General features: G+C 47.8%; 1 protein-coding gene and 1 long non-coding RNA gene across 5 annotated transcripts in view; one reads left to right on the forward strand and one right to left on the reverse strand.

The window, feature by feature from the left end:
• Nucleotides 1-10,256, forward strand: part of NEDD4L (NEDD4 like E3 ubiquitin protein ligase) — a 358,858-nt gene extending 348,602 nt beyond the window's left edge. For all 4 annotated transcript variants that reach the window (XM_060118688.1, XM_060118689.1, XM_060118690.1 and 1 more), the window contains 5 exons: nucleotides 136-195; nucleotides 1,626-1,733; nucleotides 3,342-3,438; nucleotides 4,222-4,294; nucleotides 8,860-10,256. In XM_060118688.1, the coding sequence (XP_059974671.1) occupies nucleotides 136-195; nucleotides 1,626-1,733; nucleotides 3,342-3,438; nucleotides 4,222-4,294; nucleotides 8,860-8,962 (441 nt within the window). In that variant the 3' untranslated portion in view covers nucleotides 8,963-10,256. The remainder of the gene's footprint in view (nucleotides 1-135; nucleotides 196-1,625; nucleotides 1,734-3,341; nucleotides 3,439-4,221; nucleotides 4,295-8,859) is intronic.
• The window catches only part of LOC132502663 (uncharacterized), a 61,565-nt gene that overhangs the window by 13,639 nt on the left and 35,108 nt on the right, over nucleotides 1-12,818 (reverse strand). The window lies entirely within an intron of this gene.

Here is a 12,818-nt window from a genome sequence, read left to right on the forward strand (position 1 = left end):
TACTGAATACTGTCATATAAATCATCAGTGAACAATGTATTTTTCCTGGCTAACCAAAGTAAGCTTGTTTACCCTGTAAAATTTGTCTCTTTCAAGGAAAAAGGTGTTGAGAGTGCTTTTCTTTTTTCCTTTCAGGGATTCACGGAACTGCTTCCTATCGATTTGATTAAAATTTTTGATGAGAATGAACTGGAGGTTTGTACTGTAAACATTTTGTGTAAAGGAGATTTTTTTTTTTTAAGTATCTCGTTACTTCCCAACTTGGTATTTTAGTATTCTCTGATCCATAATGTCCTAGCGGGTAAGCTTAGGTGAATTCTACTGCGGGTCTCTTAGGGGCTTGCTTGTTTGCCGGTCAGGGACCAGGGGATAAGCACAAGCAGTCACCTGTAGCTTCCTTGCCCGGGAGAGGGCACGTCAGGGACGCAGCGGACAGGGAGGCCCGCTGAGCCGGGGTGGGGCTGGCTGAGGACCCCGGTCCTCCACGCACCCACCGTGGCAGCCGAACGGGGACTCGGCCAGGAGGTGGGTGTGAGCGCCCCCGAGGGGCTGTAGAGCAGGGGTCTCCGTGAAACTGAAGCGGTCTGTGCTGCGGAGTGAAAGCGCGGCAGAGGCAGGAAGGTAGTGGCAGGAGGTGGCTTCATGGTAGCTTGTGCCAGCTTCTTTGTGTCGGTGTAGATGAGAACTGGGAATCTGAAAAGCAAAGGAGTCTCTCCGCCTTTATGTTGAGAGAAACAGAAGGAGGAAGGCTTTGTCTGTTGGGAGGCTGTCGACAGGACTCTGGCCATTTGTCCAATGACGTGTCTCCCGTAGACTGGCTTTTGTTCTTTTACCTTAAAATGGAAACGTCCAGATAGATGATGTCACAGACATCGTGTAGAGGAAGCCCTTTGTTTGGCAGGTGGGGAGACTGAGGCAGGGAGAGGTTAATGACCTCACAGGGTCTCGTCACAGTCAGGCCTATGAACCCGGTTTTCAGGCTTCTGGATTAGTTCTTTTTCCACTGTACGCTGGCGCCTCTGTGGGAATATCATTCCTTTGTTAGGAGGGTTAGGTGATAAGAAAAGTGGACCCAAGACTGGTGAGTCAGAACAGCAATTATAGCGCTAGGACAGGTCTGCAGCCGTGGGCCACCAGGCAGGCAAGGTGATTGCCCTCACCTGGTGGATCGGTCCGAGAAGATGAGTTCTTGCTGTCATAAAGCACTAATTCTATTGCGGGTGGGGAGGTATTTTCAACTATTGAGACAGATAACGTCTCAGAGGAGGAAACAGCCACAGTAATGAAAGAGCAGATGTAAATGGAGCTTAAGAAACTCCACGAGCACCAAGCTGCGGTTTGAGGGGCGGGGAAGGTGATCCATTGGGACTTCTAATTTCCAGTATGAAACGTGGTGGCCTGTACAAGCTTTAGAGTCAGGTCCCCCTCGTTACCTCTCAGTCCCTGATCCGCAGAGGCAGGTAGGACGTGGAACACGTTTTCCCCTTCATTTGTTTCTATGGGTCGCTGGCTTATCTCGCTTTGCACGTGACGTGATTCTGGCATTGGGAAAAGGCCTTTTCTCCGGTGTATTTCTTCCGCTTTCACGATGTGCCCTGTTTACCTCTGGTCCATCTCCCTCCCAGTTGCTGATGTGCGGCCTTGGCGACGTGGATGTGAACGACTGGCGACAACATTCTATTTACAAGAACGGCTACTGCCCGAACCACCCTGTGATTCAGTGGTTCTGGAAGGTAAGGCCAGAGTCCGGGTCCTGTGCTGCCTTCCCGTGGTCTTGCTGCTGGATTTGGGGCTGTGTTGGTACCTGGCCTCCTGGGGGAGAGAAGAGGCCTGCCGAGCCAGAAGCAGCCCTCACCGCTGCTTTTCTGTAACTGTGGTGGATGGCTGTCTTGAATAGGCTACACTGTCTTCCTCAACCACTTATTAAAGTGCTTTCGTTTGAGGAAACCATTGAGTAGGATGATCCTGAAAGGCAGATAATTGGATTCAAGAATTGGAACTAGTCCTCCAGAGTGTGACTAGGAATGGGAGGCTTCTCAGGGCAAAAGCATGCTTTGGGGCTGACTTTTCCAAGATGCCATGTTGGTTTAAAAAACCATTTTCCCAACTTTTTTTGTTAACTCCAACAAACATTTTGATCTTTACATCTTTCAATCAAAGATGCAAATGAAATCTGAGTTACTCTCTAAAGACCAGTGTTTACATCCTGTTCATCATAGACGAGAAGTGAAATAGTAACGAGCGGGTCCAAAGGAGGCAGTACGCTGACTTTGAAAGAACAATTACAGGGAAAAAGTGCTGATTACTTACTTACAGAAATAAGAAATCATTGACCTTGTCTTAATTTCTAAATGTCTATTATTAATAATATTTCAAGTGCAGCAGAGAAACAGAGAGAAAAGGAAGAAAGCAGAATCTTCAAATCCTAAAATCTGAGTCCCAAGTTTCGCTCAGCCTTGATTATGGATATATATTTTTTAATATCAGTTCAAGTAACTTTAGCAGTGAAGCCAACTCGATTCTTAGAATAATTCAGATATGTAAGATACACAGATTATTTCAGAAGCCTAGCCTGGCCTCTGTTGTTCTTTTTCTAAAATGTTGTCTTTAGAGAATTTAGCTACAGTCAAATACCCTGCCTCATAACCTGGGTTCCCCCTCTCAAACTGTGTGTATTTCTAACTGGCTCAGGGGGACCGGCAGGCCTCACATACAGAAACATGAGCCCAGTGCCATCAATAAGTGTGCTTTTTTTTTTTTTCTAGTTTATTTTTGGCTGTGTTGGGTCTTCCTTGCTGTGCGTGGGCTTTTCTCTAGCTGCGGCGAGCGGGGGCTCCTCTTCGTTGCGGTGCGTGGGCTTCTCATTGCAGTGGCTTCTCTTGTTGCAGAGCACGGGCTCTAGGCACACAGGCTTCAATAGTTGTGGCACGCGGGCTTCAGCAGTTGTGGTTCGCGGGCTCTCTAGAGCACAGGCTCAGTAGTTGTGACACATGGGCTTAGTTGCTCCGCGGCATGTGGGATCCTCCCAGACCGGGGCACGAACCCGTATCCCCTGCATCGGCAGGCGGACTCTCAACCACTTGCACCACCAGGGAGGCCCAAGTGTGCTTTTTTTTAACCACTTATTTTGACCAGTTGGCAGAAGAAGAAAGACATTGTGATCACTCAGTCTGAGGTTGCAGAGGCTGGTATTGTGATGGCCATAAAAAAAAAAAAGTTTGCAGAGTCAACTGTCTAGGTCTCCCACTGCACTATAAATAAGATGAAGTTTTGCCCATCTGCACTGCAGCAGACGTGCCTCGTGTTACATGAGCATAATGACCTTCTGCCTCCGTTCATAGGCTGTGCTGCTGATGGACGCTGAAAAGCGTATCCGGTTACTCCAGTTTGTCACAGGGACGTCCCGAGTCCCTATGAATGGATTTGCCGAACTTTACGGTGAGCAGGGTACCATCAGACTTCGTCCTCCCACCGTGAGTCTCTACCCAGGCATCAGCTGTGGCCCCAGAAGACTCTGCCTCCTGGGCTTCTAGCCATGTGGGTTTCGCCTGGACCCAACAGACATACATCATGGAAAGAGATAGGGCAGCGTGCCGTCACCTCCGCTGTCTGTGCAGTTACCTGTGTATAAAAGCAGGGGGTTGTTTTTGTTTTTTGTTTTTATACGGAGAGCCATAAGGTTGGTCTTCTCTTTTTTCTTTCTCTTTTGTTTTGTTTTTTGGTATATATTCAAAAAACAACTAGATTTTGCAGAACCATCCATGTGGTTGTAAACTGAACACTGAAAGCGGTCCTCCCCTCCACGAGGCAGAATTCTTCAGGGCTTACTATAGATGAAAAAATCACTCTCTGTTCTACATATTAAAGGTCATCACGTTTCAGTTTTTCCCCCAGAAGTAGTTTTAAATTTAAACTTCCAGGGTTGGTTGGGTTGAAAGCTGTGGTTGTCTGTACATCGTTATGTTATTGTGTCAGCTCTGTTCAGCTTGGTGCGATTCCATTCTGATGGCAACACAGAGTCTGTGTCCTGAGGTCGTGCAGACCCTTTGCATCCCCCGTTGTTAAGTACTGACTGTGACGTCACAGCCACAGAGGGTGTCCCAAGGCTCACCCCAGGCCCGCCCTGCCCACCCCTCCCTTTCCTTCATCCCCTCCTTCGTCTTGTTCTACTGCCTTGAGCACTCTTAGCATTTCTTTGTCTTCCTTTTTTCTTTTGTCTAGGTTCCAATGGTCCTCAGCTGTTTACAATAGAGCAATGGGGAAGTCCTGAAAAACTGCCCAGAGCTCACACATGGTGAGTGACGGAAAACCACACAGTTGTTGACAGACAGTATTTTAAAACACTTAGCTGAGTATGATGCTGGGCTACAGGCTAGAGTGCTACTTGCCCTGACCATGCAGCGTTTAGAGTATGAACTGTCAGTGATACAGGTGAAAATACAGATCGTACAGTAATGCTGATGAAATTAAACCACCCAAGATTTGAATGGGCCCGGCTTTTTCGATATGTGAAGGGTTAAATCCCTCTTCCTGCTTCCTGTGGGGAGTTCCTCCTCTAAACCCCATCCTTCCCTAATTATTCTGGGAAGCAGAGATTTCACTGTATATTCTCCCTATGTGGATACGACCGCTCCCAGCCTCTGAACAGATTGAGTTTTTACCCCAACCTTAAATGGTTTAGAACCATGGATGAAATTCCCTTTGGCAACAGGTTTTTAAAAGGCCTTCCATGGCCATCCAGAACCCATAAGTCTTTGAGATTTAGCAACGTGCGTGTGGCCAGAGGAGTGTCAGAGGTCCGACCAAGGACCCCTGCTCAGGGAGGCACGTGCGGGGCGCGGCTGCGCTCAGAAGGCCTCCAGGGGCAGGGCAGGAAGGAGGCCTTCCTGGAGGGAAACCCCAGGAGTTTCGTGAAACCCAGCACAGAGATGACCTCAGGAGCTCTCCGGGAGCTCCTGTCGCTCCGGCTCCCGTGTCCCCGGGGTTGGTCACCCCACAGGATTTGATTTCTTGCTCTTAGGAAGCAGGTGGAGGGGGAGCCCTGTGGATGGTCAGCACCCATTATCCTCCTTTCCCACGGGAACTGGGGCTGCCGGAGCCGCTGGGCCATCCTGTGCTGCCCAGTGCAACTAGGAGAGAGGTCTCATCAAGGTGTATTTGTGGAAAATGGGCCGTGAAAGGCCTTCCGCTTCTCTTTGACTCCCTCGCCTCACCGGAAAGCAAGTTTTTCCCCATTTACACCCTTCGTAGGACTCTGGGTGGAATGGATGTGGTCCCTGCCCGGTGGCACCGGGAGAGCAGGCTGACTCTCGCTAAAACTGGCCGATCGCCAGAGCAGTCAGTGTCCCTTGATCCTCTGCCTTTATTCTTGGGGGTAGAATGTTTTGGCCGTGGAGCTTTTGTTCCAAACACCCTCAGTCAGTTGTAGCTTTCTGGGCTCAGTAGCCAGCACTGAACCGAGCCCCAGCACTGGCGGCATGGGGGGCAGCGCTCCCAAACTCAGCTGGAGGAACAGCTGCATCACTGGGCGTGGCTGTCCTGTGTGGGTCAGACCCTTAACCTTGCTGGCAGCCTGAAGTACGCTGTTAGCACTCCTGTGGGCTCTTGGGAAGCTTCCTCGTGATCCCGTAGCGCACGGGCTCCTGAAGCCTGTGATTTGAACTCGGGTCTGCCAGGATTCCAATCTGCACCCCGACCACTTCAGTTAAGCGACTGCCTCAGCGATACGGTTCACTTTCTTCCCAGCCTCTTCAAAGAGAACCGAGTATTGAGTGTTCATCCCATGACCCTCTGTGGCCCTGTAGACAGATATCTTGCTGTTGGATTCTTCTTCTGTTTCGGAGTTCACGTGCTGAGCCACCACTAAAATACGGTGCTGCCCAGATAAGACCCTGAACTCAGCGGTTCTCAACCTTGGCTACACATTGGAACCACCTAGAAAGCATGAAAAAAAAATACTGGTGCCGGGGTGCCACTTCCAGAGATTTTGACCTAGTTGGCCTGGTGTGTGATCTGGGCCGTGGGGTTTTCAGAGCTGCCCAGGTGGTTGGTGGGGAGATCTAGGGTGTAGAATCATTGCTTTTCCTTAGGCAGGACAGAGGTCTACACACAGGAGGAAAGCAACCCCGCCGGCTCTTACCAAAGCCTCGCTTCTTCTCCGTGTGTCACAGGATTAAAGCATTCAGAGTCTCTTCTTCGATGATCCTCTCCCCAGACGAAGAGGGAGGAGAGCGCTAGTTCTACTGCAGCCACACTGGCTGGTGGGGTGGGACTTACTCTGTTTTCTCTGCTGTGTCTTTCCTTCCATCCAGCCGCGGCTCCCGCTGTAACGTAGGAAACAGGCGCTTCGCTGGCTGCTTCACAGCGACAGCCGTATATGTGGCTAAATAAAACCTAGCCACACGTATGTTTAATCTCTTCCATGTTTTATGAAAATATACAATACAGAATTAAGCTTCAAAATTAAAACCTGATTTACTAGGAGAGCAAGGGCTGGTGGAGCTGCTTCTCTCTGAGCTTTCGTGAAACTCTCAGATGTAACTGCTGAGTGTCTCAACATTAAAGGGCTTCATTCCTCTGTTCTGTCAAAGGTCACTGCTGGGGTATCTAAAATTCCGCTTTACTAAGAATCACAGACCCACCTAAAAAGAATCTCCTTTGGCCCACACATCTTCCACACGACGAGGCCAAAGCCACTGAGGGTAATGAGGTCACACAGATAGTTGGTGGCAGGCCAGCCCCGTCTCCTGACGTCAGAAGTAACGGTACCACTTGTTAAGCACTACTGTGTTCCGGGCATCATCCTAAGCACTTCATGTATATTAACCCGTATCCTCGTCACAACGACTCTAAAAGGTGGGTCGTGTTACTGCCCTCTCCTCACAGATGAAGAAACTGAGGCACAGAGCGCTCACATAATTCCAAACCTCAGCTCTTAACATTCTCCTGTTTGCCTCTCTCTCTCTCCATTACTCCAGTATTTCTCAAACTTGAATAATATATGGACCTTTTTTAAAGGGAAAAAATGGCCACAGATCCTTGAAACCCCACAGGGATTGCAGGCCCTAGACTGTGAAATACCAACTTAAAATCAAGACAACAGCCACCTCTTCTTTTTTGTATAGCCTGCAGAAGTGGAATTCTGTCTCTATCACTGGTGAAATGATGTTTGAAATCATTATCATGATGAAAACCAAACATTGAACACTTCTTTTAGACTCACGCCTTCAGGATCCCTGGGGTTCCGAGACCTCTGGTTTGAGAAGCACGGTGTTCTGCTCTGCTGTGTCTTTTGATGTTTGGTGGCTATTTTAAAAAAAAATCTCAGAGCTCAGTGTGTCTTATTAAATACTTTAGGGGTTGTTAAAGGGCCCACCATGGATATGGGTCTGTTTCTTATTGCTGCTGATAATCATTAGCTTTTAAAACATAAGAAGTTGTTCTGCTCGTGCTTGGAAACCTATGTCAGTGCCAGGAGGGAGCAGTTTTAAATGCTGAGGCAGAAGAAGCAGATCTGGGCTTTGGAGCCAGCCTGGGGCTGAATCCAGGCTCTACCGCTTACTGTGTGACCTTGGGCAAGTTACCCAACCTCTCTGTGCCTTGAATCCCTCCTCTATAAATCGGGATAAGGCAGTACCTACCTTACAGGCTGGTTGCTAGGATTCACTGAGGTGGTAGATGAAAAGTCCTCAATGGTTCTGGCACAGGGCAGATGCCCCACAAATGTCAGCTCTAACTAAAGCATCACGGACGAAGGCACGTGTGTACGTGTGTGTGTACGTGTGGCCATCGCACCTGCACGGGCACCAGTTCTGTGTCTGGGGCTCTAGCTCCTCATGCCCAGTGGGGGCCAGCGGTGAATGGTGTGTGTGTGATGGCAATGGTCGCTGGCTCTGGGGCTTGCTGTGTGCCAGACCCCCTTTATATGTTCTGATCTGACCCTCCCAGCACTGTGCAGCAGTCTCCCCATTTCACAGAAGAGCAGACAGATTTAGGGACGGAGGCGACTTGTCTGAGGTCACACAGCTGGCAGGTGGCAGAGACAGACTTTGAACTCAGTCCCATGGACGAGTACAATCCTTTGCTCACAGAGGTCACATGTATGTCTGGAGAACTCACTGTCACCGAGGTGACTTGTAACACCCCTGCCAAAGCCTCAAGGTGTGTAGGGGCTTTTTATAAGTGAGGCTTTTCACTCCTCGTGTTGATGACTTGCCTGACTTTGGTTAGAGGATAGCTCAGTGTTGGGGTCCCAGAGCTGCAGGCAGCCTGGGTTCTGGTCTTGCATCTGCGGTGCTGTCAGGAGTGAGACCTGGGGCATGTTGACCCACCGCTGGGCTCCGGGACCCACATCTGCAGAATTGAGAAAACATAACGTGCCTCACAGGGCTGCGCTAAAAGCAAAGCAATGTGCTACATGGAAGCACTGGGGCTTCCTAAAATGGTGTCGAATGAAGGAGAGCGTTAAAAACAGATGCAGCCTCAGTTCAGCCTGCTGCGGAAGTTCTTTGTGCTTCGAGGGTTTTGACATCTCCGTGTGTATGTCAGTTACCTTGCCTGTCTTGTCTCCCTTCCTGGCAGGGTTTTCCAGGATCCACATTTGGTCCCAGTAGAGACGGTTCATGGACGATTAGAAAATTCTTTCCTCTTCCCCCGTAGGTTAATATAGCACGTTTGGGGTGGGCAGTATCATCGCTGCAATTTACTTTTTGATAATCAGAAATATTTTTGCTAGTTGAGACTTTTACATCCTCTTGCTGGAACACCAGGTGCCCCCTTAGCCAAATCCAGGAAGTGCTGGGGTAACTAAAGGGCAGTGATGATGGCTTTTTACCTATGCTTTCTTGTTAACTTTTGCAGCTTTAATCGCCTTGACTTACCTCCATATGAAACCTTTGAAGATTTACGAGAGAAGCTTCTCATGGCTGTGGAAAATGCCCAAGGATTCGAGGGGGTGGATTAAGCACCCCCTGCCTCGGGAGGGTTGTTCTTCACGCAAGTCCTGCTTGCACTTTTCCATTCGCCTAACAGACTCTGCAGAGACGCTGGCAGAGAGCAGCGCACAGCGCGGACTCCCGGAGCAGCGCCTTCGCCCGCGACTTGCCCGCGCGCCAACATGGGAACCCAGTCCCAGGTCGCGTTCCTGCGTTTTCCACCACGAGTTACCAACTGGTTGATGTGTATACTAATTACATTTTAGGAGGACTTATTCTATTTATGTTGTGCCTCTGTAGGCCAAGCCCTTAATAAATATTTTACATACTTTATAATGACAGCGAATGGAATTAATCACTCTACAGGTATAGTATTACAACTCATGTTTACTTTTTAAAATGATTTAGACCGATTTGCAGATTTTATTTCACTACAATTAAAGATGTCTCATGTACTTGGAAAAGTGAGCATATTATTTTTTTGTATTTGAATTTCACGCCAGGTTTAATGTCGGTGACATTTTTATCTTTCAAGTACTTGGACAGCCCCACGCCCTACCTGATTACATTGGAAGAATGACTTTTGTCCAAAAGCCTTCTACAGACAAATACTTGGAGAGAATTTAAACCATAACATTAGGCATCATGGCGATTTTTTCCATGCTCAGAATGAAAACAAACTGGATAATTACGTTTTTTGTGCAAATTTAGCGTAATAGCTGCAGGCTGAGAGAATTGTATCATAGCATGATAAAATTTGTGTTGACTTGAAGGAATCACACCATTATTCCTTAGAAGTAATTACGTGTGCTAGAACACATTTGAGGCAGGGTTGGACTGTCATTTCTCGTAAGAGAAGTTACTTAACCCTTCCTGCTGCTGTACAGTCCTTCTTCTGTCATATCTCCCTCTTTGCTGTTCTCAGTAGAGACACTTGAATGAAACTTGGCACTGCGCAATTTGAAACTGTGGGAACTAGGCCTGTGCGGTCTCCTGTTTGTACACGTTTGCCGACGGTAACTAAATAACCAACTTTTGTTCTAACCGCGCCAATTCTGAAGGCACTTGCTGTATGACATGGAGGTCATATCTGGTTTCTGGGGGGGTTTTGTCATGAGCATTGACTGTGATGCTGATTTCTTCCCTCTGCACACACCTTTCCGGTGCAATATCTATCAATTGTGAATCTGGCTGCTGGTGTATAAAACCTGGCTGTAAAGCTGAGCCTACAGACCTGTCCTCACCGATCGTTTTGTGATTTCTACGCCACTGCAAAGATTAATAGACAGTTCATCTAACCGGGTTTTGTTCCCAGTGACACGTTGCATGCTTCCTTACCGTGTACTGCCCAAGTTGTGTCCGTTGTGTGCTGGATTAACAGTGCGAGAGAAGACTTGATTTGATCCCCTGACGTCCGGCTCTTCAGCTGGTCCTGGCGGGGATGGAGGGTTCTGTGGCATTCGATTCTTGGCCGCTTGTGAGTCCTTGTTGCAGAATTCTGTCATGTTTTGAGAGAACGCCTGAGGCAGGGTGGGAGTCCAGCAGTCCTGCTGTCCTTTTTAACCTGTGTTGTCCTAGACCCGTGGTGGCAGTCAGGGGACACTAGCCATCTCACCTCCTGCCAGTTGTAGATAAGACAATAAAATCGTGGTTTCAGGGCCTCCATTTAGGATCTTTTGGCGTTACAAGCTCAATTTACCCCGGCTCTGGGTGGCTTGTGGGAAGCCACGAATGTTTGTGCTTGTAAAGGAGTTTTCTGAAGCGGTGCAGAGGCCTAGGTGTCTAAAAGAAGGTGGATTTCTACAGAGCTGAGGATTGTTCCCTTTTCATACTGATTTTTTTAAATCCAGTAGTGATCAGAAAACCTACATATTGAGTAATTAGAAAAAACAATCTTGTTCATTATTTTTACAGATTGGTGGGGCCTTTTCCCGTCACTCAATGTAACAGATGTCTCAGTGGCAAACTTCCCCCATCTTGTAGCCCCTCAAGTCCAGACTCGGCTTTCTTATTATGACTTATGCCAAAGCCTGGGAGAGCACTATGCTTGGATGGGTTCTGAGAGTGAGTGTGTAATTATAGGGGGAGAAATCCAACGATTCTTGTCTAAGAACTAGGATTCTTCTGTCTTTTTTGTAAACTGTATATTCCAAAAAATCAGAATATTCACTAAATGCAAATTAGGCAAAGTATTGAAAATAAGAAAGAAAACCCATCCTAAGATAATTTCTGTGCCAAGAACAGATAAGAATTACCAAAGTAAACCCCCATGAATACTTGAAAGGCAGTAACTGTGAATGACAATTCAGCTCATCTATCCCTTAATATCTGATTTCAGTGACAGCTCAGAAGTGCTGGGTCTAGAGTTTGGAGGTTTTGGTTTTCTTTTTTTTAATCCAAATAACGTTCCCTAGTTCTCATCAATTCTCAGTGTTTCACTCTTTGTCTAAAATAGTGACCCATCTTGTTTTCTCTCAACCCTGACGACCACTCTCCATCACCTTCGCGATGTAACCACAGAAGGCAGTAAGGAAAATGCACTGCATGTGGGGCAGGCTGCCGGGCGGTCCCTTGGGCCTCTGCCTGCTCCGGTCAGCAGGCCTGGGGGACGACGGCAGGATGGCGGTGTCACCTCATCTAGGTGTCCTTAGCAGCGACGCTACTCCGCAGTCCAGGGTCTCTTAGAGCCTCTGCTTTCTTAGAAATTACCTGAATCTAGCTTCTTCAGTTTGCTGAAAAAGAGTTGTTATGGGCCATTTTGCCTTGAGGTTAAGAAGTAAGTGCCAGAGTTTACATATTGCATGTTGAAAGTCTTTTAAACATCGGTTATCACAGCCACCTGTAAAAGTCCTGGGTATTTCTATCTCTGACTCTTGTCAGCCTGAAGATGAATTTGGAAAGTCCACCCAGTGGGATTAGCTTCAGGTAGTGTGCTGCTTTTCTACCTGCCGCCTCTGGAACAGGAACAGTGCGGCATTTGTCTCAGCGCTCCTTCTTTTTTCCTGAAATACTTGCCGTTATTTACCAAAGGCCCATTGGTAGCGAACATCAGATACTCCCTAAGGTCAGATGACAGATGCTTAAAGCAACCTGACATGGATTATTCCTCCCACATAAGGATGCAGTGACAGATTCTGAGAGAAACGGTTTGCAAAATATTTGAACCACTCTCTGCATCTCACATTGTTAAACAGAACAATTAGATTTGCTGCACATGAACTTGCTTTTCAAGAGAACCAGTTTGGAACTGGCAGGATCACACAGCAGGGGTACATGTTGTCTAACAGTTGCTAATTGTTCCACACGTGACTCAAGTATTTTCCTAGGTCTTGTATCTCACGTCTGAAATGACAGAATCTGTGAAGAGAGCCTGGGTTAATCAGGTCTCCAGCCCCGACCCAGGCCCTGTACTAGCGCTTCTCTTTGTTTGCTCTTTCCTCCTCACCCTGACTCTGCACCCCTGTACTGACGCTGGTGTCATCTTCTGCCTTGCCAGTAGGGGGCACTGCTGTGCAGGGCCATTGCCTGGCCTGCTCCCTTCCTGACCCCCAGGAGGTCCTGCGCTACCTCCGTCTTATTCAGACTTCAGGGTACATCTGGATAAGTCAAGTCGAAACTGCCAATTTTAGGGCTGAGATGTGTTTTTTTAAAAATCCTTATAGACTCCACTTTGTACTTTAGATTTTAAAACTGGGAAGAAAATGTGACATACTTTGGACCACTTTTTTTAATTTATCGAAGCCTTAATGAATAGTGTATATACCTTTGCATACACACACACCCCGACCCAAGAGTGTTTTCAGTGCGTCGGAGACAAAGCTGTAGCCTTAGGACGTGAGCTGGTATGTTTCATAGAAAAGGAGAGCTTTCTGTTGGTCTGGAATT

The sequence above is a fragment of the Mesoplodon densirostris genome, chromosome 15 (genome assembly GCF_025265405.1).
Source record: "Mesoplodon densirostris isolate mMesDen1 chromosome 15, mMesDen1 primary haplotype, whole genome shotgun sequence".
Lineage (NCBI taxonomy): Eukaryota > Metazoa > Chordata > Mammalia > Artiodactyla > Ziphiidae > Mesoplodon > Mesoplodon densirostris.